General features: G+C 50.3%; 2 protein-coding genes across 2 annotated transcripts; one reads left to right on the forward strand and one right to left on the reverse strand.

Annotated features, from left to right (window-relative positions):
- The first annotated feature begins 570 nt into the window (after positions 1-570).
- LOC126645311 (uncharacterized) lies at positions 571-1023 on the forward strand. Its single transcript, XM_050325592.1, has one exon. The coding sequence runs from the start codon at positions 571-573 to the stop codon at positions 1021-1023; it is 453 nt and encodes a 150-aa protein (XP_050181549.1).
- A 5272-nt stretch (positions 1024-6295) lies between these two features.
- PRNP (prion protein) lies at positions 6296-10218 on the reverse strand. Its single transcript, XM_050325741.1, has 2 exons — positions 10135-10218; positions 6296-7248 (listed from the first exon to the last, which is right to left on the reverse strand). Exon 2 carries the CDS (start codon positions 7244-7246, stop codon positions 6461-6463), a length of 786 nt encoding a protein of 261 aa, XP_050181698.1. The 5' UTR covers positions 7247-7248; positions 10135-10218; the 3' UTR covers positions 6296-6460.
- Between the last annotated feature and the right edge of the window lie 12116 nt (positions 10219-22334).

The raw sequence follows: 22334 nt of genomic DNA on the forward strand, positions 1-22334 counted from the left end.
GGGCCAAAAGGTCATCCATTTCCCTTTCTCGAGCTCCACTTCAGCTTTGAATCAGCGCTTGCAATATATATTGCAATTTTATAACATGTAATATGTAATAATAGTATATAATAAAAATAGTATATAAATAAATAAACTAGATATATAGATATATTATATATATAATATATATATAAATGAGATATTTTTATAGAAATAAAAATATATTATATATAAAATATACAGGGGCATAAAATATATAAAAATTTATACATCAACAACAATATTAAAGGTAAGTTGGCCCAAGGCTCGGGAAAACCCCGTGACCCCCTCGGAACGGGATTCCTGCGAACCCCTCAGAGCGGAATCCCTTTAATTCCTTCCGATCGCGGTCCCTGTGAACCCCTCGGAGCGGGATTCCCGCGACCCTTTTCGGATCCGGGATCCCTGCGAACTCCTTGATGGGGATCCCTGCCACCCCCTGGATGGGGATCCCCGCCACCCCCTCGACCCTTGGCCCCCGGGCGCTGCTCCGGGCGGTGTCCCCGCTCTCACCGTCCCTCCTTGTGCCCCTCTCGCAGGCGGGGCAGGATGAGGCCCCTGGACGGCTGGTGCTGGGTGGTGATGCTGCTCCTCGCCCTCTTCAGCGACGTCGCCGGCGGCCGCCGCGGGGGCGGTGGGAGACCCGGAGGTCGCGGCGGCGGCAGCGGAGGGGCCGGGGGGCTCCGCGGGGGCTTCCGCGCCGTGTCCCGCGGCGGGGGCACCCCCGGGCGCGGCTCCAAGGTGGCCGGAGCCATCGCGGCCGGGGCCGCCGCGGGTTATGGGATGGGGCTGCTGGGGCGCCCGCGCCCGTCCCGCCTCGGTCACGGCATCCCCGCGGCCCGGCAGCCCCCACCCGCGGGCGGGTTCCACGCCGCCAGCTGGCCGGACGTGGGGGGCAAGCGGGGACCCCCCAGCCGAGCCCCCCGGCACCGCGGAGGCATCGGCCTGGCCCTGCTTTTGGCATCCACCGCCTGCCTCGTCAGCCACGGGCTGCAGCGCTGAGCCCGCCGAGGGTACCCCGGGACCCCCGGCCGGCCCGACCCGCCGGGATTGCTCAGCGGGTGACTTTCCTGGGAGATTAGATGTGGCTTGAGGGGGGAGGTGGAAGAGATGCTCCGTGACTGCCTCAGCGCCCCCGCTCCTCTACCCGGAGCTGGGCAGCCATCCCGGTGCTCAGGAGGACAACTGGGAGCTTGGGTGGATCCTGGAACCCCCATCCACCCGGGCACCTACGCGAGAGAATCCAGCCCTGCGAGGACCTGGGGATACCTGCACCTGGAGTGACGCTGGAGCGGCCCCGCCAGCGCTAGGCTCTGCTTTCCCATGGCACGGCTTTGCCAAAGAAACCGCTCCTTTCCCCCCGAAAGAGCGCTGGGACCTGCGGGGAGGGGGGATGTGGGGCTTGGAAATGGACCCCTCTGCCTTGCAATAAAGTTTGGCCTTGAGACATCCTCTGTTTTTAGCCAAATCCTTCGTCTTTAGCACCAGGAACAACTCCACGAAGCGCCACATCTCCAAGGGATGCTGCGGGGGGGTGAAGGTGGTGCCTGGGGCCAAACACCCCTCGGTCTCGTCCCTCGGGCTTTCACATGATCAGTCCCAATCTTTGCTATCCCGATCTTTAACATCTTCTGCCCAAAACGCACCCAGATCTGGGACTGACCCTCTCTCAGGTGTTTGGCAGAGAGGATGCAAACCCTCCCTGGAAGAGCTTAAAAGGAGCAGGGAGGGATGTTTTGCCCTCCAGCAGCTGCGGTTTCTTCTCTGATCCCTGTCCGGGGTGCTTAAACCTTCCTTAAATCCTGGTTTAGCTGAGCAGCTCAAACACCGCTGTGAGAAAAGAAAATAAAGAGGTACCGAGTGAAAAATTTGGAATCCCAAAGGAGCTTGTGGACAGGTGTAAATCCTCCAGGAGGTAAGTCCTCACTGAAGGGTTTTTGAGCCTGGATGTTTGTGAGTGTGTCACCTCTCCTTGGAATTGGCATTTTTTGGGGATATAAACATCCTCATCTTCTCCCCGGTAGGTGAGTCAGCTCTCACCTCTGTCAAGGGATGGGAAGAGCCCTGGCTGATTCCTTTTACAAGGACATGGAGTGCCAGGATAAGGGGGAATGGCTTCCCACTGCCAGAGGGCAGCGGTGGATGGGATATTGGGAAGGAATTCTTCCCTGGGAGGGTGTTGAGGGGCTGGGATGGAATTCCCAGAGAAGCTGTGGCTGCCCCTGGATCCCTGGGAGTCTCCACGGCCAGGTTGGAGCACCCTGGGCTAGTGGAACGTGTCCCTGCCCATGGCAGGGGATGGGAATGGATGAGCTTCAAGTTCTCTTCCAACCCAAACCATTCCAGGATTCCAGGATAAGCTCCTGTGCCCACCCAGTTTAATTTCCAGTCCCTGCAAAGGGCTGCACTGCAGGAAAAAGAATTAAAAGCCATTAACAGCCTCATGAACCACCTTGTGTCGGGGATTTTGGGGTTGCATGGTCAACTGGGACATCTCTCCAGACTCCAAGATCCCTCGGGATGTGCTTTTCCAGGCGAGTGGTCGCGGTCACATCGAGACATTTCCGCGCCTTTTGCTCTGAACCAGCGACAGAGCGAGCTGGAAAGCTCAGCCGGGTTTTGGAGCATCCTTTGGGATCTCCAGCCTTGTGAAACACTCTCAGGGCTGATCCCAGGAGGAGCTGGAGCCGGGGCTGGGCTCGGCCGGGAGATGGAGCTGTTCGCCAGGAGATGCGGATGCTGCTCCCCCGGCACGGATCAAACCACCCCGGACGAGGTTCGGGTTCCTGCTTTGCTTTTCAATCCTCTGAGTCAGACTATTTCCCCTCTCCCCCTGAGCTCTCCGCAAACTGTAGGTCAAAATTCTTCTTTTCACGTTTTTGGTTTTTGTTTTTTGTTTTTTTTTTTTTTTTTTTTAAGCAGGAAAAATATATTCGGTTGTCTCGGCTGGGTGGGGGATGTTTGTTTGTTCGTGGGGATGAGGGGTGTTTTTATTTGTGGAGATTTTGGGGGTGCCAAATGCCGTGAGATGAGAGATTTGGAGGAGAGCATAAAAAACACCCAACCCCCAAAATGTTATTTGGCTTGTATTTATTTATTATCATCCTGACAAACAGGTTCAACAGATCACTCTGAGGGGCCAAGAGGGCTCCAGGGTTGTTGCATCCAACTGTCCTTGAAGGACAAAAAGGTTCAAATCGTGTCCCCAGATCGTGTCCCCATATCCTGTTTGAGTATCCCCCAAAAAACAACTCCAATAATCACCCAAACCCCAGTACTCCCAGGGAGGGTAGAAGAATTGGGTGCTGAGAGTGCAAACGGGGGGAAATGTTATTTTTGAGCTCATCTGAGCACTGCCAAGGTTGGTGTTTGCCCTGCTTGGGGGGGGCTGGAGCAACTTCCCTGTGCTGGGAGGGGGAAGGAAAGATTGGGGGGGGTTGGGTTAAAAATGAGCATTTTTAATGTTGCTACCGAGGTCAAAACTTTCCCGAGGGGAATTCATTGTGCAGGTGCTGCCAGCCCCTTCCTGGAAATATCCATGTATTCACCTTGGAAAATAGGGGTTATTTTTTTCCCCTCCATTGTCTTGGGGGATTTTTATCTTTTTTTTCCCTTCTCTTTTGTGGGGGTGGGCATTTCTTCCTTCCTTCCTTTAGGGGATTTTTCATCCTCCCACTGGGTTGCAGCTCTTCAGTGCCATGTCTGTCAGGGGATGGGTCCTCTGGTTGAGTGGTGGTTGGAAAATGCAAGTAAAGCTGGAAATTATTTGCACTGAGACTCATTTTTATTGAGCATGGGCTGATCCCTCAGCCTGGGCAGCAGATGAGGAGGAGATTCTGCCTCTTCTGCCCCCTCAGGTGAGACCCCACCTGCAGAGCTGCTCCAGCCCTGGAATTCTCACAATCCTCACAAAGAAGGACTTGGAGCTGCTGGAGAGAGCCCAGAGGAGGCCCCGGAGCTGCTCCCAGGGCTGGAGCCCCTCTGCTCTGGAGCCAGGCTGGGAGAGCTGGGGGTCATCCTGGAGAAGAGAAGGATCCAGGGAGACCTGAGAGCCCCTTGCAGGGCCTAAAGGGGCTCCAGGAGAGCTGGAGAGGGACTGGGGACAAGGGATGGAGGGACAGGACACAGGGAATGGCTTCCCACTGCCAGAGGGTAGGGAGAGATGGGATATTGGGAAGGAATTGTTGGCTGTGAGGGTGTTGAGGGGCTGGGCTGGAACTCCCAGAGAAGCTGTGGCTGCCCCTGGATCCCTGGGAGTGTCCAAGGCCAGGCTGGAGCAACCTGGATTAGTGGAAGGTGTCCCTGCCCATGGCAGGGGCTGGGAATGGATGGGCTTTAAAGTCCCTTCCAACCCAAAACATTCCAGGATTCCATGTTTAAGCAGGGCTTGGGTCAGGCCATTGAAACAGCAAATGTAAAAACTCTTTTATTAAACAGAAATTAGACAGAAATTAGAAAATATTTTGTTGGACTTCAGTGACACCATTAGTGGGAGCAGGGGGAGGGGAAAGCGTTAACTGAGACTGTTGGGTTGAGATTGTGGGGTTGAGGCCAAATTTGGTGTTGAAAGTGGAACAAAGGGTTCCCACAGGCCACAAAATGCCAGGAAATGCGGCAGCTTCTGGCTCCTCTGGGGGAAGGAGGGGGGGTGGGCCCGGAGCTGCTTTCAGGAAGGAGGCTGATGGTGCAAACTTGGCTTAATCTGTTTTAATCTGTACCAGAACACTTAGAAAAGTATCAGAACTGCAGACTCGGAGCATGCGCCGCCCGCCCGGGGGTTTTACAAAAACATCCGCGCGTCACAAAGCACGGGGGAGGGGGGGGTGGAACCTCAAAGCCCTGCTTCTCCGGTGGGGACCCCGAGAGATCCCTCTCTATTAATGGAGATAGAGATATATTTATATAGATAGATGTTTATATTTCTTCACTTAGCTTACACCGATGCAAATAAAAAATAAAAAAAAAAAAAACAAAACAACTGATTTAGGACGGTGTCATTCAGTGCCTTGCAAAAATAAAAACCAAAACAAAAGAAAACACGAGAGATATTAAATAGGACTGGGCTGACCAAGCGTTGCAGACGCTGCGGGCGCCCCGCGACCCGGCTCGTGAGGAGCGAGAATTCCACCTGCTGCTTCCACTTGTCACAGGAATGACTCACGAGCGTGGTTTCCATGAAGCATCTCCCATCCCAGGCGTGTTTTTCCTGGTGCTGTAACTCTGTGATTCAGCTGATTTACGTCTCTCGAGAAGTGCTTGACCCGCCCCTGAGCATCCTTTTTGGCTGCGTTTTGACTTCCTCTAGGTCAAGGTGCTGGAGGATGAGCGTGACTTGTCGCCTGTAGCATCCAAAGCAGCTTCTTCTCGAGCTGTAACACATCGTTTTGGGGGGTATTTTGGGCACTCAGCAGCACTTTTTGCCTTTGGCAGCCTGGGAAAGACCGACCGGTGCTTCAGCCTTGCCGAGGTGGGGGGAATAAAAACTGACTTTATTTTGGTGTGTCGCTGCAGGAGGGGTTTGCAGCATGCAAAGGAGTGGAGGGGCAAGTCCGTATATACATGGGGAAGGTTTTTTTTTTTTTAGGATTAAAGGGTTAAAACTGCAACCTGTCAGCTTGTTGCCTGAAAACCCCATGTCTGCCCCTATCCCGGGGGATAGAGGTGCTTGGGTGCCCCGGGTGAAAGGGGTGGCAGCGGGACTAAGGGGGTTAAATAAAACCCTGCTCGTTAGCAAAGGGCATTTCTGGAGATGCTCTTGCATTTTGGAGATGCCAAGGAGAGCTCCCCTCTGCCTGGTCCCTCTCGGGGTGGCCCCCGAGGAGGAGGAGGTGGTGAAGGCCGTGTTTTCTAGGGGTACATCCAGCTGTCCTGCCTCGCTGGGGACGTGTTTGGAGTGGAGAAGGAAATTTTCATCCAGTTGCCTGAACCAGAGACAACCCCAATGAAGTGATGGGGGTAAACCCCAAGGAGGTGATGGAGGGGAACCCCAGGGAAGTGATGGGGATAAACCCCAAGGAGGTGGTGGAGGTGGACCCCAAGGAGGTGGTGGAGGGGAACTCCAAGGAGGTGGTGGAGGTCGACCCCAAGGAGGTGATGGAGGGGAACCCCAAGGAGGTGATGGAGGTGGACCCCAAGGAGGTGATGGAGGTGGACCCCAAGGAGTTGATGGAGGTGGACCCCAAGGAGTTGATGGGGGTGGACCCCAAGGAGGTGGTGGAGGGGAACCCCAAGGAGCTGATGGGGGTGGACCCCAAGGAGCTGATGGAGGGGAGCCCCAAGGAGCTGATGGAGGGGACCCCAAGGAGGTGACGGGGAGCGCCGGCGCCCGCGTGCCCCAAGGGCTCTTCACCAACGACGACCGCAAGCAAGAACGGGGAGGTCGGGGGGGTCCCCACGGGGACGCGGGTGACACCTCAAAGCCGTGGGATCCCGGGCCCCCTCAGTGCATGGCGAAGAGGACGAGGAGCAGGAGGGCGGCGAGCGAGGCGTCGGCGAGGTGCAGCCGGATGCCGTTGGCCAGGCGGTACTCGCGGTACTGCTGGATGCACATCTCCCGGATCACCTTGGTCACCACCCTGTTCTCCAGCTCCACCTCCGTCTGGTTGACGGCCTGCCCGGCGTCCGAGGCGTTCTTCTTGGCGGCGGGGCCGATGCTGTGCTCGGTGACGGTGATGTTGAAGCAGTCTGCCACGAAGACGTCCTGCGGGACGTAGCCGCCGTAGTTGCGGTAGTACACCTGGTTGGGGTAGCGCGCGGCGTTCTCGTTCCACCAGCGGTACTCGTCGGGGCTGTCGAAGCGGTAGTGCATCCCCGACATGGCCCTGCCCATGGCGTAGCCCCCCAGCCCCCCCACCACGGCGCCCGCCGCCGCCGCCCCCGCCACGTGCTTGAAGTTGGTCTTGTGTTTGGGGGCCTTCCACGGCTTCTGGTTGTGGTAGGTGCCCCCGCTGGAGGGGTTGTAGCCCTGGCCCCAGCCCGGGTAGCCGGGGTTGTGGGGGTAGCCCGGGTTGTGTGGGTAGCCGGGGTTGTGGGGGTAGCCCTGGTGCTGGGGGTAGCCCTGGTGCTGGGGGTAGCCGGGCTGGCGGGGGTAGGTGGGCTGGCGGTGGCTCCCCGTGCCCCACCCGCCCCCGCCGGGTTTGCCTTTGCCCTTCTTGGAGAAGGCGACGTCGGTGCAGATGCCGAGGAGCAGGACCACCAGGGAGCAGGTGAGCAGGAGCCTGGCCATGGCTGTGGGACACAAGGACACAGGGATAGGGAGAGTCAGGGCAGGAGGCAGAGACCCCCCCGGCCCGAGGCTCCCGCAGTCACACATCGTATAAAACACATTTCATCCCCCTAAATCCGCCTGCAGAACCAACAGCTTTGCACTGAAATGCATATTTATCTCCCCCCTCAAAGTGTTTATCCTCCCCCCCAAATATATATATTTTATATATATATATTTATTTTGGTTTTTTTATATATATATATATATATATTCACCCATGGGTTTCCAGCAAGTAACAGCAATTTTAAGTGGTGAAAGAGAAAGCTTCTGGGGAAAAAAAACAAATGCTTCAGTTAACTGGGAGGTAAACCCCCACTTATCAAACCTACTCTGTCTAATTAGGTGGCATAAATGGGATTTCTGATGGGATTCCAGGATCAACGCAGTGGACGGATCCAGCCCAATCCCAAAGCTTTTGGGTTCTCGGTGCTTCCAGGAGGGCAACGCCCAGCTGGGCCCTGGAGGTTTTATATTCCCAAGGAACAGAATCCAGCGTGTTTTGCCCAAATCCCTGTTAATGTGCAACAGCCCTGAAGTGAAAACCAGCATTTTTTGAGTTTAACGTGTTTGCAATTATCCCTTACTCAGCGTTTCCCGCTGGCATGCCAGGGACAGGTCAGGAATCTCCCACATCAGCTGGTGGGCTGGCAAGGCTGAAATCCCATTTAACGAACCATTTCTCTCCCTGTGTGTGTAATCCAGCCCCTCTAATACACACCAGGTCTGCAAATCCTTTGGAAAGACCTTAGGAAAGCACCTCCAGGATCCCCTTGGATGCCTCCCTGCAGAGCCAAGGGCACTGAATTGCTGCTCCCCTCGTGTTTAATGTCAGTGCACCACAGCAAAGGGTTTTTCCATCCTTCCTGAGCCCGAGCTATCCCCCAAAATCCCACACCAGGGAGGTTGAGGAGGGCGAGTGAAGCATTCTCAGTGTGGGTGGGCGTCTCTCAGTACCCTTGGATGTGCTTTCTGGCTCGTGTTACAGCAAGAAACAATTAAATGTAGGTCCTAAATGGCTTTTTTGCAGCAACTAATGGGCCAACTTCCTTAAAATTCACCCCTTTCCCCAGGGATAACCCTAATGCAAGTAGGAGGTGATGTTCTCTCCTGAGATGTCACCCTTAACAGTCAAAGACGCCAAACAACCCCCTGTTTAAACCACAGATTCTTCTGTTGTAACCTAGATATGGTTTTATGGGCCATAAAAAGCAAATTAATCTCTCCCCGGGTTCAGATAATGATGTTTTTCCCTCCACCTTCCATAAAATCTGGTCTTATGTCGAGAAACGCTTGAATTAAAGCCTTTTAGAGGTCTGTGTTTGGGTGGGATCGCCTGCAAAAGGCCTAAAGGAAAGAGCAGGGAGGATGCACGAGCCTGTCCCTGGAGATGGGGAGGAATTCCAGGCTTGGGCCGCCTGCTCATGGAAAAATCTGGGCTCAAACCACCCTCTTCGGAGCGGGTTTGCTGCCTCCTCACCCTCGGCACCCACCCGCTGGGGGCAGGGATGAGATCAGGGGGTTAAAAATAGCTGAGAAGACACGGCAGAAACAACAAAACCTGGGTGAAAATCTGGGGGGGGGAAGGCAGGCAGCAAAATAGTAATTTTTTTTTAATTATTTTTTTTATTTTATATTTTGAGATATCATTCCTCGCGGTGAGTTCCAAGGTGGGGGTGGGTGGGAGGGAATATCAGCCCCTGGATGAAAACAGGTTACAGCAAAGCCCTGGAGGATGTTCCAGCCCGGCAGCTCTGACCTGCTCCTCTAATTGCCTTCGCAGAGCTGAGCTCTCATAAACAGGGCGAAGGCTCGTTAGCGTCGCGCTAATTAACGAGCTCCGAGCTGCGTCCCGAATAAACGGGCTCCCTGGCACAAACCCGGGGGTGATGGGGCATCGGGAGCCGCTTCCCCGGCCTCGGAGCTGGGAGATCCCTCTGCCTGGAAATAACATCCCCGCTGTGACCAGGATATCGATATTAAATTATGACACCGAATGGCTTCGCAGCTATTTTGCCCCGGCTCTGTTTAACCTCCCTCCCCTCTCCGCGGATGTGGGAAAGGAGGAATTAATTCAGGTGGTTTAGAGCGGGGCGATTTCTCGATTCCTCTCTGTGCTGGAGGGAGAGCGGGAGGAATTCTGTGCTCCTTCAGGGCACAGGAGGGGGAGTGGAAAATGGAGGCTGCGATCACGAGCAGCAATTACGTGCTCAGGGTTGGCAAGGAGGAAGTTTCGGGTTTAGAGGGGAAAACCAACACCCCGGTGCCAAAACAACTGTGGAAATAACCTTGGTAAGGTGCCCGCGGCGAGGGAGAGGGTGGAGGAAGGAGCAGCGAGGGGAGTGTGGAAGGTGGAGGTGGGAAGATGCTCGGGAATGGGGGCGTCCAGACCCTCCCGGCGATCCCGGCCGGTGGGGGATGGAAATTCCAGGCTGGGGGTTTTGGGAAAGGAGGCTGCAGGCTGGCTGTTTGCTCTCTGAAAATGTCACCTCTGGTTTTAAGAATCCTCCCCCCTCCCTTTTTTTTTTTTTTTTATTTTTTTCTGTCCATCCCCCCAGATAACCTGGGGGAGCATCTGGGAGACGAGAGAAAGGACAAAAAAAAACCTCCAAGGAAAAATTCCCCGCCGGCATCAGCGCCGAAGGAGCGCTGAGTAAACAACCTCCGGGCAAAGCCGAGCTCCGGCTTTTAAGGAGACGCTGGAAATGTCTATTTTTAGGCGGCGATGGCAGCGAAAAGAGGCAGCTCCCCATCCTCGCGATGCTGCTCGGCTTTCAAGCCCCCCTCGCCCCTGGATTTATCCCTCCCCCCCGCCGAAGCCCCCGCGCCCCTTTTTCCCCGGCACTCACCGGCTGGCAGCTCCTTCCCTGCTCGGCTCGAGGTGATTCAGCCCCGGCAGCTCCGGGGAGGAATAAATAGCGAGAGGGAGGAGCCGGCTCTGCGCAGCCCAGCCCAGCCCCGCACAGCCTGGCCGGGATCCATCCCCTTCCTTCCCCAGGGAATACCGCGGCCCCCCAAAAACCGGCCGTCACCCCCAACCCAGCCCTCCCGGAGGATGCGGGAATGGGGGAGCATCGCCGATGGGCAAAAGGAGTGCCTGGCAAACCGCAGCTCTCCTGGAGAAATAGCGGGGATAGGGAAACCTTGGAAAACCGCGGGGCTTGAATGGTTTCATTGAAGGAACGCCAGGGTTTGGGGCTGGTTCGGAAATCTTGGAATGCTGCGGCGTTTGGATTTTGTGCTGAGGAAGTATCGGGATCTGGGGCTGGGTTGGGAATCTTGGAAGGGTTTGTTGAATGAGTACTGGTGGGATCAGCAGGGTTTTGGGCTGGGTTGGAAATCTTGGAATACTGCAGCATTTGGATTTAACGCTTGAAGAAATATCAGGGTTCGAGGCTTGTCTGGAAACCTTGGAAAATTGCAGCACTTGGACGGTTTTATGGAAGAAACATCAGTGGAATCAGCAGGGTTTGGAAATCTTGGAATATCGCAGCATTTACCTTTTGTACCAAAAAAATGTCAGGGTTTGAGGCTGATTTGAAAATCCTGGAAAACGACAGAGCTTGGATGGTTTATTGAAGAAATATTGAATGGAATGACAGGGTTGGGGGCTGATTTGGGAATCTTGGAAAATCGCAGCATTTGGATGGTTTATTGGAGAATATCAGTGGGGTCAGCAGGGTTTGGGGCTGGGTTGGAAATCTTGGGAAATCGCAGAGTTTGGATTGTTTGTTGAAGAATATCAATGGGATGAGCAGGTCTGGGGCTGGTTTGGGAATTTCATGGTTTCTTTTCTCTGTGGAAAGGAAAGGAAAGGATGCTTTCAGCACTTGCTGGCTGCAGCTCCAAACCCATTATCCATTATCCTGTGAAACAGGGAGCTGTTCTGTGGACTGATGGAGCGGAAATAAAACAGGCTCAGACCTGTGGGAGAAAGGAGGAATCTGCCTCCAGAGTTTGCCTCGCTCCAGAGGGGGAAAACTCACTCCTGCAGTCACAGTTTCTGTTGAGTTATCCTGATATTTAATGGGAGGAAACACCACAGAGGGCAACTAAAAATTCCCTGAGATGCTCATGGCAAACTGGGGCTTTTTCACGGGGTAAGAATATGTGGTTGGAATACACAGGGACCTAAAGGCCAGGATGGGGAGTTTTCCCGTCCTTTAGAGTTAGGATGTGCTGTAATAAACAGTTGGAGTCCAGAGAAACCTGGGCTGGTTGTGTGGAGGTTGGGAGATGCAAATGAAGATGGAATTGCACATATTGGGAAGGAATTGTTGGCTGTGAGGGTGTTGAGGGGCTGGGATGGAATTGTCCAGAGAAGATTGCTGGGCCAGGAATGTCCATCCCAGCATTGCTCCCATCCCTGGACCTCAGGGCACTTCTGGCTGTAAAGGGGATTTCACCCTGATGCTCCATTCCCTGGTTTATCCATCTGGCTGGATTATGGTAAAAAATTTAAGTGGTTTTTTGTCTGGTAGGGAAATGGGCTGTGCTGGGAGCTTGGGCTGTGCTGGGAAGAACTGGATATTCATTTCTGGAGGAGAAAAATTAAATAGCAGAGCAGGATCAAGGTGTGTGAGCCTGTCAAGGCTCTCTCCTGCAGGAGATATTTATTCCATGTGTGAGTGCACAGATGGCTCCTGATTCCCTGCTTTGGGTTCTAATACTCTTCCCTGGATTATCCAAAATCCCAAGGCAGGAAGAGAGAGAAATACAGCACTGGGAATGAGGTGTTTGGGATTAATCCATCCACAGCTTCTAAAAATCATGATTTTCCTGTACTAAAATATTTTGAAGGAAGTTTTGGTCTTGTTTGGTGAAATAAAGATTCCAGCTGCAAAATGGAGCAGGAGCAGCTTGTGGATTATTAATTAATCTTTAATTTATCCTGGAAGTTATGGGGCTAAACCCACCCAGCTCAGTGTACCCAGGGCTTCTCTTTAATGGGGCCATGTGGGTTTTTGGCCTCTCAGCAGGGTAAAATTTCTCTCATCTTCAAGGCAGGAGCTGCATCGATCTGCACTGGAGGTTTGGCCCTTCTTCATCCACAGGGGACAGTGGAAATAACACAACAGGCTCTGTGCCAGCTTAGAAATCATTAATGGGATGAGATTTTCTCGTAAGGGATGGAAAATGCTGACTTGGGTTGAATGGTGAGCTGGGAAAGGGGGTGGGTTCGTCTCCTTCACTGCTCCTCATTGATTTTTTTTTAATTTATTTTTTTTTATGGCTTTAATTCATGCAAAACACTTTTATTCACAGAACTCTGGGCTTACCTGGAGAAGCAGCTGCAGCTTGGGAGAGTCTGTGAGGGATTTCCTGGGGCTTTGGGGTAATCTGGGAGGGGTTTGGAGGTGGGATTGGAGTCCCACAGCCTCACCCCATCCCACTGTCACTCCCTGGAGCCAGCAAAAAAAACCCTGGGCTCAAGCTCATCCCACCTCAAATCCCACTAAATTCATCCAGAAATATCCCTGAACCCTCCTAATGCAAAAATAATTGGGAATAAGGGCTGTGTTCGGGGGGTTAATGGAATGTGTTTTGCAGAACTGGGTTTATTTTCCGGCCTCACCACGGAACTGGCTCTTTAAAGCAAAACTCCTCGGATTTTTCTCGGGATCCAGGTTATATCTCTGCAATATTTGGCTCCTGCCTGGATGAGAGCAGAGGAAAGGCAATCTGGGGACTGAATGGGGTGATGGCAGCACTGGGGAAGGAAAGCACTGGGGGCACTTCCTTCCCTGCCAGAAGGGAAGATGCCACTCAGGCTGTTACTTTCCCATCCCAGTGTCTAATTAAAACACTGATGTTTTATTAGGATATTTTGCTTTTTTTTTTTTTGGTTGCACACCAGGGGTGAAGCTGTGCTAGGCCTTCAGCCCTGCAAGACCTCAGGAAGCAGAAAGGGGAGGAATGAAATGTCCTTTTTGGCTGATTTTTAATTGAAGAAGGTCTTTACCTGCCCCATTATTCTGTATTCAGCTGCAGGATTACACAGCTCATGGGTGGTCTTTGTCTCTTGACATCCTTAATTTTTCCTGTAAAAATAATTAAAAAAAAATAAGATTAAAGGATTTCAAAAGGATAAAAGGTGTTCAAGGCCAGGAGCAACCTGGCCTGGTGGAAGGTGTCCCTGCCCGTGGCAGGGGGGTGGCACTGGGTGGGCTTTAAGGTCCTTTCCAACCCAAACCATTCCAGGATTCCATGATGATATAAATTTTTAGGCTTTTCCATGATTAGTGAAATCAGGCCAGGAGTTAAAACTGGCAGGAGCAGGGTGTTGAATCCACACAGACTTCCAGAATGTCATCAGTTACGTAACCTGTGCTGGAAAGGAGGAGAAATCCCTGCAATTCCCTAATCCCAGAGGCACGTCAGGACACGGGGAATGTGCCAGGGCAGGAACCAACAGAGGGGGAGAAAAAATCCACCCAGGCAAACTTTCCACCCAGCACCTCCTGCTGCTTCCAGGACGGGGTTTCCTCCTTGGCCAGAGGCTGCCAAGCCAAGGATTTCATGGAAAAAGGGAATCAGCGTGTGGCGTTGTCCCTTCCACGTGGATCTGCTTCCCTCAGCGCTGATGTCATTTTGGAACAGGATCCACGGGCAGATGTGACTCACAGGCACCAGGAACCTGCCAGCACCTTCCTGCTGCTGGGAGGCTCCAGGGAGGGATTGTTAAAAAGGGGGTTTTGGGGCGAGAAAGCAGCAAATAAGGCAAAGCTTTTCCTTGTTGGACTTCAGAGGCAAAGCCAGGTCCTCGAGGAAGCAGATGAGCCAAATTAATTTGTAATTCATTTCTCTTCCTCGGGACTGGCAAGTGGAATGTGAAATATTGGGGGCTGCAAACGCTCTCCTGCTCTTCACTGTTGGATGATGTCTTGAAGAGGCTCTAAATGATCATCTGTGGGGTTAAAAATGATCATCCATGGGGTTAAAAATGTTCATTATAGGGTTATAAATGTTCAGTTAAAAATGTTCATCCACGGGGTTATAAAATGTTCCTTATAGTGGTAAAAATGATCACTTAAAAGTGTTCATCCATGGGGTTATAAATGTTCATTATAAGGTTATAAATGTGCATCCATTGGTTAAATATGTTCATTATAGGGTTATAAATGTTCAGTTAAAAATGTTCATCCATGGGGTAAAAAATGTCCACCCATAGGGTTAAAAATGTTCACCTGTGGGGTTATAAATGTGCATCCATTGGATTAAAAATGTTCATTCATTGGGTTAAAAATCCATGAGGTTGAAAATGATCATCCATGGGGTTATAAAATGTTCATCCACAGGGTTAAAAATGTTCAGTTAAAAATGTTCATCCTTGGCGTTATTAATGATATTCTGTGGGGTTATAAATGTTCATTATAAGGTTATAAATGTGCATCCATTGGGTTAAAAATGTTCATTATAGGGTTATAAATGTTCAGTTAAAAATGTTCATCCATGGGGTAATAAGTAATCATGTGTGGGGTTAAAAATGTTCATCCATGGGGTAAAAAATGTCCACCCATAGGGTTAAAAATGTTCATTATAGGGTGAAAAATGTTCATCTGTGGGGTTAAAAATGTTCATTATAGGGTTATAAATGTGCATCCACTGGGTTAAAAATGTTCATCCATGGGGTTGTAAGTGTTTAGCCATCAGGTTATAAATGTTCATTATAGGGTTAAAAGTACTAATCCCTGGGGTTGTAGATGCTCATCCAGAGGGGTTGTGAGTGTTCATCCCCGGGGTTATAAATGTCCATCCGTGGGGTAATAAGTGTTTTTCCACCAGGTTATAAATGTCCATCCAGCTCTACAAGCTGATTAGGGGTGTAATAACTCTGCTCATGTGCTCGTTGCTATTCCAGGCAGAGACACGGAAAAGCTCCTTAGGGATGGGAGGGACCTTCCCCTGCCCTCCCTGACTCAGGGTGATGCCTTCCCAGTGATGCACCGAGGCCTGGGGAGGAGAGCCTGCCGGGGATACAGCTCCCAAAAATGGGCCTTTGACCTCTCCCTGGCATGGCAGCATCACCTGGGTGATAAGAGCTTTTATTAAAATAAAATAAAATGAAATAAAATAAAATAAAATTTAAATTAAAGTAAATAAAAAACCAAAATATTATAAAAAGATTAAAAGATAAAATAAAATAAATAAAAATACAATAAATAAGATAAAAAATAGAAAATAAAAATATAAAATAATTAAATTAATGAAATAAAATAACATTAAATAAATAAATAATGAAATACCATAAAATAAATAAAATAATGAAATAAAATAATATAGCATAAAATAAAAATATAAAATTAAATACATAAAATAAATAACCAAATGAAATATCATAAAATAAAAGTATACAATAAAATACATAAAATATATAAAGAAAAATAAAATAAAATTATAAAATAAAATAACATTAAATAAATAAATAAAATAACATTAAATAAATAAGTAAAAGAAAATGCTTATTTGGAAATACTTTTTCATTTAGGAGTAAGAACTGATAATAAAAATGCTCTGAAGTGGGAAAAAAAAGCTTGTGCTTTCGAGCCTCCATCTGTATTGTTCTGGGGGAGATGGGAGCAGTCAGTCCCACTTGCTGAAGATATTTGGTGTGTGCTCCAGTTTCCACCCAGCACTGGATTTAAAAATAACCTTTCGCAGTGCCTTGGGGAGCAGGACACGAACAATCCCCCGCTGTGTGTGGGGAAGGGCCGTGACCCTCCCGGGAAGGGCTCGCTCTGTCCTTTGTGTCAATGAACCTCCCGTTCCTCCCTCGGGGCAGCCTTTGGGCTCCTGGAAAACACGATGTTCCTCCCGCAGCTCCAGGGACAAAATCCTTCCTAGCCATTCCCACGAAGCGGGGCTTTCCTTCCCCACCAACCGCGGGAACCCCCGACCATCCCTCTGCTTTCCTTCCCTCCGAGCAGGTTGTGCAAGCCGTGACTCTCCAGGAGGTTTCCCCCTCCTCTCCCCTCCTTCCCTCGCGTTTATTTTTACCCTGCAATCCCCGCTCCGGGCTCGGAGCCACCCCAAGGGGGGGTGACACGAGGGGGGCGGGCTGAGGTCACCTCCTCCAAAATAAACCCTCGCTGCCAGCTCCGCGGCTTTGCCCTCAGTCATTCCCTGTGAGCTCAGATCCTGCTCCGGGAAATCGCCCCTCTCCCGGAATTCCTCGGCCTTGATTCCCAGGGCTCGTGGGAAAACTCGGGTTGGGCTCGTTGAAATGAGTTCCCGAGCACGAGAGCAGCTTCTGGAGGTGGGATGGATGCAGGGATAACGTCCCTGGGCTCCCTGTGGGTTCCTGGCTGGGTTGAGTTGGGAAAGGAGCAGGAAAAATCAGTTTTCCCCGTGGGAAAAGTGGCTGTGGGTGAGCTGGAGAAAGCTGAACCCCAGGAAATGCAGGTAATTGCTTGATTTTTATTTAAAAAAACCCACTAAGTCAAGCAATAGACTGAATCAAGGACCAGCTTGGAGATGGAGAAATATTTCTTTTAAATATAATTTAAAAAATATTTTATTTCTAAAATTTATTTTTAAATACATATTTTCGAATATTTATTGTTAAATTTTAAAAATTATTTTAATTTTATTTTATTTTATTTTTTATTTTATTTTTATTTAATTTAAATTTTAATTTATTTTAAATGTTTATTTTATTTTAATTTTCAGGTTTGTTTTATTTTATTGAATTTTAATGTAAAATTTATTTTTACATTTAAAAAAATATTTTAAAATATTTTGTAAACTATAGTTTTCTCTTATACACCTAATTTTGGCCCAGGTTTTTGCCTTCTTCATTCACCTGAGAACAAAACAAGCTTTTACCTCCCCTGACCTGGTTTCTCACTCACATGCTTGGTGAGGATGAGATGATTAAACCAAACTGGCTCACAAAATAGTCGTGTAAATCCTCTTAGCTGAGCTGGGGGGGATGTTTCCACTCGGATTTTCCCCTCTGCCTCCATGGAAAGTGTTCCCAGGGCTGGGGCTTTGTGGGGTTTCATCCCCTGTTGCTCTGGGTGTAAATGAGAACAAGCAAAGACAAACTGGGGGTGGGAAATGCGTGCTGAGGGAAATGGGGTCAGATTTTTAGGATGAAATCCTAAATCTGAAATGAAATCCCATGGGATGTGTCCCCTCCCATCCCTTTTGGAGCATCTTCCAGCTGGGACGTTGCCCCAGGATGACACAGGACTTTGTCGAAAAAAAAGCTTTCCTTTCCCCTAAAGCCACGATTTCAAGGCTTGTGGTTTGTAAATGCAACCCCAGGGACCTTTATACACCGAATATTCTGGCATTATTTGTCAAATCTGCTCCTCCTCAGGCCCTTTTTTCTTGGAAGGGGGAGCTGCTGCTGGGGAAAAGCTTTGCCATCAGCCGGGTGGGAGCAGGAACAAGCCAAGAGGAATTGTCTGGCAGCAGGAAAAGCCCAGGGAGGGACTGGGCTGCTCTGGAGATGCTCAAGATGCTCCCGTGGAGTTGTCATGGGCACGATGCTCATCTCCATGGATACCTGGGAATGCGAGGGATGTGGGAACGGGGCTGGGAGCTGAAAGGCTGCACGTTCTCTCTCAGCTGGTGTAAATAAGTAATGCGTGGAGCCATCCAAGGGGGTTGTTTCCAGGGTTAACAGCTGGGTTATTATTTATGAAAGATCGAGATTTGCAGCGGCTCCCCCGAGGTGTTTCCATGGTGGATTCCCTGGGGATCCAAGCGTGATGCACTCAGAGGAGGCTCAGGGGGTTTTACTCACCCCTCAGCCAACGTGAGTGAAAATCCCAGATAATATTCCTGCTTCTGAGCCAAGATTATGTGACAGGAATGGCTCCCTGAGAAATAAAGCCGTGTACAGATAAGGAAGTTGAGTTTTGACAGGGGTGTGGAGAAGGAAACATTTTGAAATGAGGGGTTTTTTGGTTCTTTTTTCCCGCCAGTAAACAATATTTTGGATATAAACAAAGATTATGCACAGCAGGACCACCTAGTTAAAACAGTCTGAATGAGTGGGGAGACATCAGAGCCAACAATTCTCCTGAAGGAATTCCTCCTTAATTTTATCTCTAACTTCACCAAAGCAGCTCTCAGGCTGCATGGAGAACACCAGGATAACAGAATCCATGCAGAGGGCTGGAATTCCAAGGGAAGGAGCCCACAGGCTTTTCAGAGCTTGGGATTGCTGTGATCTCTGTGACCTCAAAAGGAAAAATCCAGGGGTATCAAGCACAGGATGAAAAGCATTTTATCTGCTGATGCTTCAGGAGGATGGAGAATGGGTTTAGACGATGAAAATAAACCTTGCTGTGAGCCTGGTGGGAGGAGCACCAGAGGGCAAAGCCCAGCTTGGGAAATGTTTTACTCCACGATGGGCAAATGGAATCTTTTTTTCACCCTACAATTGTCCCCAAAGCTGCCTCTGAACTGAAGGAGGCAGAAGGAAAAGTGCCCTTTCCCAGTAGCTCTGACAGACCTTGGCTTGGTTTTTCAGAGCGTTTCTCAAGCCCAGAGGGACCCTGAGGACAAAATCATGATCAGAGGGCAAAAAAGGGAGGAGGTTGGGTTTGCATTTATGGCAGAGGGTCGGGACTGGGTGTTTATCCCGAGCTCACTCTGGGTTTGTTTCACAGGATCACCCTGGAAGCAAAGCCCCATCCAGAGCCATTAAACAGTAAACAACAATCAGCACTAATAAAGCAAGTTATTGTTCCCAAAGCTGCATTCTGGCCTGAAAAATCTGTGCCATCCAAAATTTTTCTCATGGCATCGAAATTCCAAGGAGTTTTTCCACGTTACAAATAAAGGAAACCGGAGCAAAGCCTCTGGGACTCGGGTTCTCACAAAGCTGAGCTTGTTTGGGAGTTTGGGTTAGGGAGTCAGTAGGTAATTCATGGCTCAAAAAAAAAAAAAAAAAAAAAAAGGGGGATTTTGGTAGAATTACATAACTCCTCAGCTGAGATTAAAGGAAATTTTAAGCTGAGAATTGGGATCTTATTGCTCCCTGGGTAATTGCTGGAGCTCTGCTGCACAAACAGCTTGGAAATGAACATTTTGGGGATGGGAATGAAACTCTGAACAACTCTCTCCACGGCAGATTGTTTGTATCTAAGCTTCCTGAGCTGTTTTTAGGGGATGATGAGAAGAGCAGATGGGAGAGGTCATGGGTCCTTTTTCTGGAGGGAAAAAGGGATGTTGGTGTTCATTGAAAAACGGGGAGAAAAGAAGGGAAACCGAATAACAATAGTGAAACTGGATGCTATTGTCACTGCAGGAATGGGCTGATTCTGGCAAAATTGGCTGCAGCTTTCCTGCATTTCTCCTGAGTTCCGGGAATAGAGGAGAACAATTCGGATCCTGAAATAGATGTTGGGGGGAAAACACATCTGGGGTGAGCAGACAACCCACCCCAGGCAGAGCTGCTGCCTCCAGCCTCTGAATTATTGATTGGCATCTATTAATTATAGACTCTTCTGGGGTCACTGAGTGCAGCACGAGGAAGGTGAGGTGTCCCAGGGGTTGAATTCCAAGAGGAGGATTTGAGAAGGGAAGTGGTTTAATCAGCACCAGTTTGGTTCAGTCTTTGGAAGTCACACAACACAGATCCAGACAAGGTGAGATAGGAAAAAAACCCCTCTGACAGAGGAGACACCCACTTTTCATAAAAATAAAATACTTCTAGAAGCTGGAAACGAGCTGATTTCAGTCTTTAATTTATCCATACAAGCAATCAAGCAGAGGGAAGGTGCCTGTGTGGGGTGGGAGTGAAGGTTAATCATAAATTATGACCTGGCTTTGGGTGGGGAATTATTATCCAGCTTGTCCTCACTTCTTTTTTTTTTTTTTTTTTTTTTTTTTTCCCCAAACTAAAGTGCCCTCCAAGTGGTTCAGAACCATTTTCTGGATTATTCCTTAGTGGTTTACCATTAACTCAAAGTTCTTCCCATTTTTAATCCACCTACCTCCCAGGGAGGGAGTAGAGATAATGCAGTGGTGACCATACACATAATATACATCTATTTTGGGGTGAATCTCTCTGTTATACGTTATTTATCTGTTATTTATTGTGACCCACCTACAAGAAATGATTTTAGGAAGATGAACCAGCTGAATTCACCTTGTTTGTTTGTTTGCCTTGATTATCTCAAAGTTCTTTTCCAATCTAAACAACTCTGTGATTCTGTGATTTTTTTTTAATCAATGGATGAACTAAATAAATATTATTGCTTTTATGTTACTTAACATTTAAAGCAGATAATCCCTGTGCTCTCCTGCACCACAGAGTGGGTATTATTGTATTTGAAATGTAGCACTGCAGTGGAGAGGGGCTTATAAAAACGAGGCAGACCTTTCCTTTTTAATTATCTCAGCATTTCGTGACTCTAAGCCTTCAAAGCACATCCAGCTGGGAGCAGGAAAGTCAGGAATGTATCTCCTGGTTGAACCCCAGGTAGGAACATCACTTTTCCCCACCATCAACCCTCCTCGGGCTGCAAAATACTCCGTTTTAAAGCTCATTTTTGCACATGATGCAGTCAGATGTTTTCCAGATGGGCCGAGGGCATCCCTGGGAAGGAGGGGTTCCTGCAGAAATCCTCCTTCGGGCTTCAACTCCCTGAATCCCTCTGGAAAAAGCCTTTCCAATACCGACCTCTGCAGGCGAGGAACTGCCTAAAACCAGCCGGCTCTGGGCAACAATAACCTAAATAATACATAAACCAGGTGTTTTCTGCTGGCTGTGGGTAGGAAGAGCCCTTTAATAATGCATAGAACCGGGGCACTTCTCTCTTGGTTGGCAAACAGAGACTATTTCGGGGAGGGAGATCCCGGGAAATCCTCGTTAGGTGGATCTGTGAACTCCTGCGTGGATTTCGTAAATGATTCACTGGTTGGACAAAGCGGTTTGAACCGAGGGGATGAAGGATACGAATGAAAAGCGGGAATTTCATGCCATAAAGGTATAAACTGGGAGGCCAAGCCCTGCCTCGGCTTCCCTGGGAGCAGGGGAAGAGCCCCCTGACCACGGCAAGGGGATGGAACGATGGATATTTAAGGTCCCTTCCAACCCAAACCATTCCATGACGGAAAACACAGCAACCCCCCTTCACCTGCAGTTTTGCCCCTGAGCTCCCAGCTCTAATTAAGCTCTAATTAAGCTGTAATTAACAGCATCCTGAGGGTAGGAGGGGGTTTTATGCAGTGGGTTTTGGGGGGGATGGAGTTGGGGGTCCCACGGGCCACTACTGGGGGCTTGACCCATTCACCTGCTCAGCCCTGGAGCACCCACATCCCTGTCACCCCCTCAGCCCCGGAGACCCCTTGGAGCCTCCTCAGCCACAACACCAGGCTCTGAAGCCCCCATGGTCAGGGTAATCCCTCAGCCATGGGCTCCCCTCAGCCCCTGAGCCCCCTGCACTGCAACCCCAGCCCCAGAGCCCTCTTTGGCTGTGGCCTCCCCTCAGCCCAGGAGTCCCCTTGTCCTCAAAGACCCCTCAGCCATGGGCTCCCCTTCAGTCCCAGAGCCCCCTGAGCCCTCTCAGCCCCAGAGTCCCCACTCAGCCCCAGAACCCCTTCAACCCCAAAGCCCTCTTGGCTCTGGAACCCCCTCAGCCACAACCCCAGACCCAGAGCCCCCTTTGGCCATGGCCTCCCCTCAGCCCTGGAGACCCCTCAGCCCCCTGAGCCCCCTCAGTCATGGGCTCCTCTCAGCCCTGGAGCCCACTCAGCCCCAAAGCCCCTCCAACCCTGGAGCCCCCTCAGCCCTGGGCCACCCCCAGCCACAACCCCAGCCCTGGAACCCCCCCAGCCCCAGAACCCTCCTTGGTTGTGCTCCCCAGCCCCTCAGCCTTGGAGCCCCCTCAGCCCTAAAGCCCCTTGAACCCCAGAACCCCCTCAGCCCCAGAGCCCCCTCAGAACGGTTCCCTGTGGAAAGCAGGAAGATGGAGGCTGCAAACAAAGGAGTCACTGGTGGGTTTGGCTGGGAAGGGCTTTAATGTGCCCCACAGTGCCCGGGGGTCCCGGGTGTGTCTTGGGGCAGTGCTGGGTGTCCATCCCTGGG

This window comes from Myiozetetes cayanensis, unplaced genomic scaffold (assembly GCF_022539395.1).
Source record: "Myiozetetes cayanensis isolate MyiCay16 unplaced genomic scaffold, myiCay2020 scf30, whole genome shotgun sequence".
In the NCBI taxonomy this organism is placed as follows: domain Eukaryota; kingdom Metazoa; phylum Chordata; class Aves; order Passeriformes; family Tyrannidae; genus Myiozetetes; species Myiozetetes cayanensis.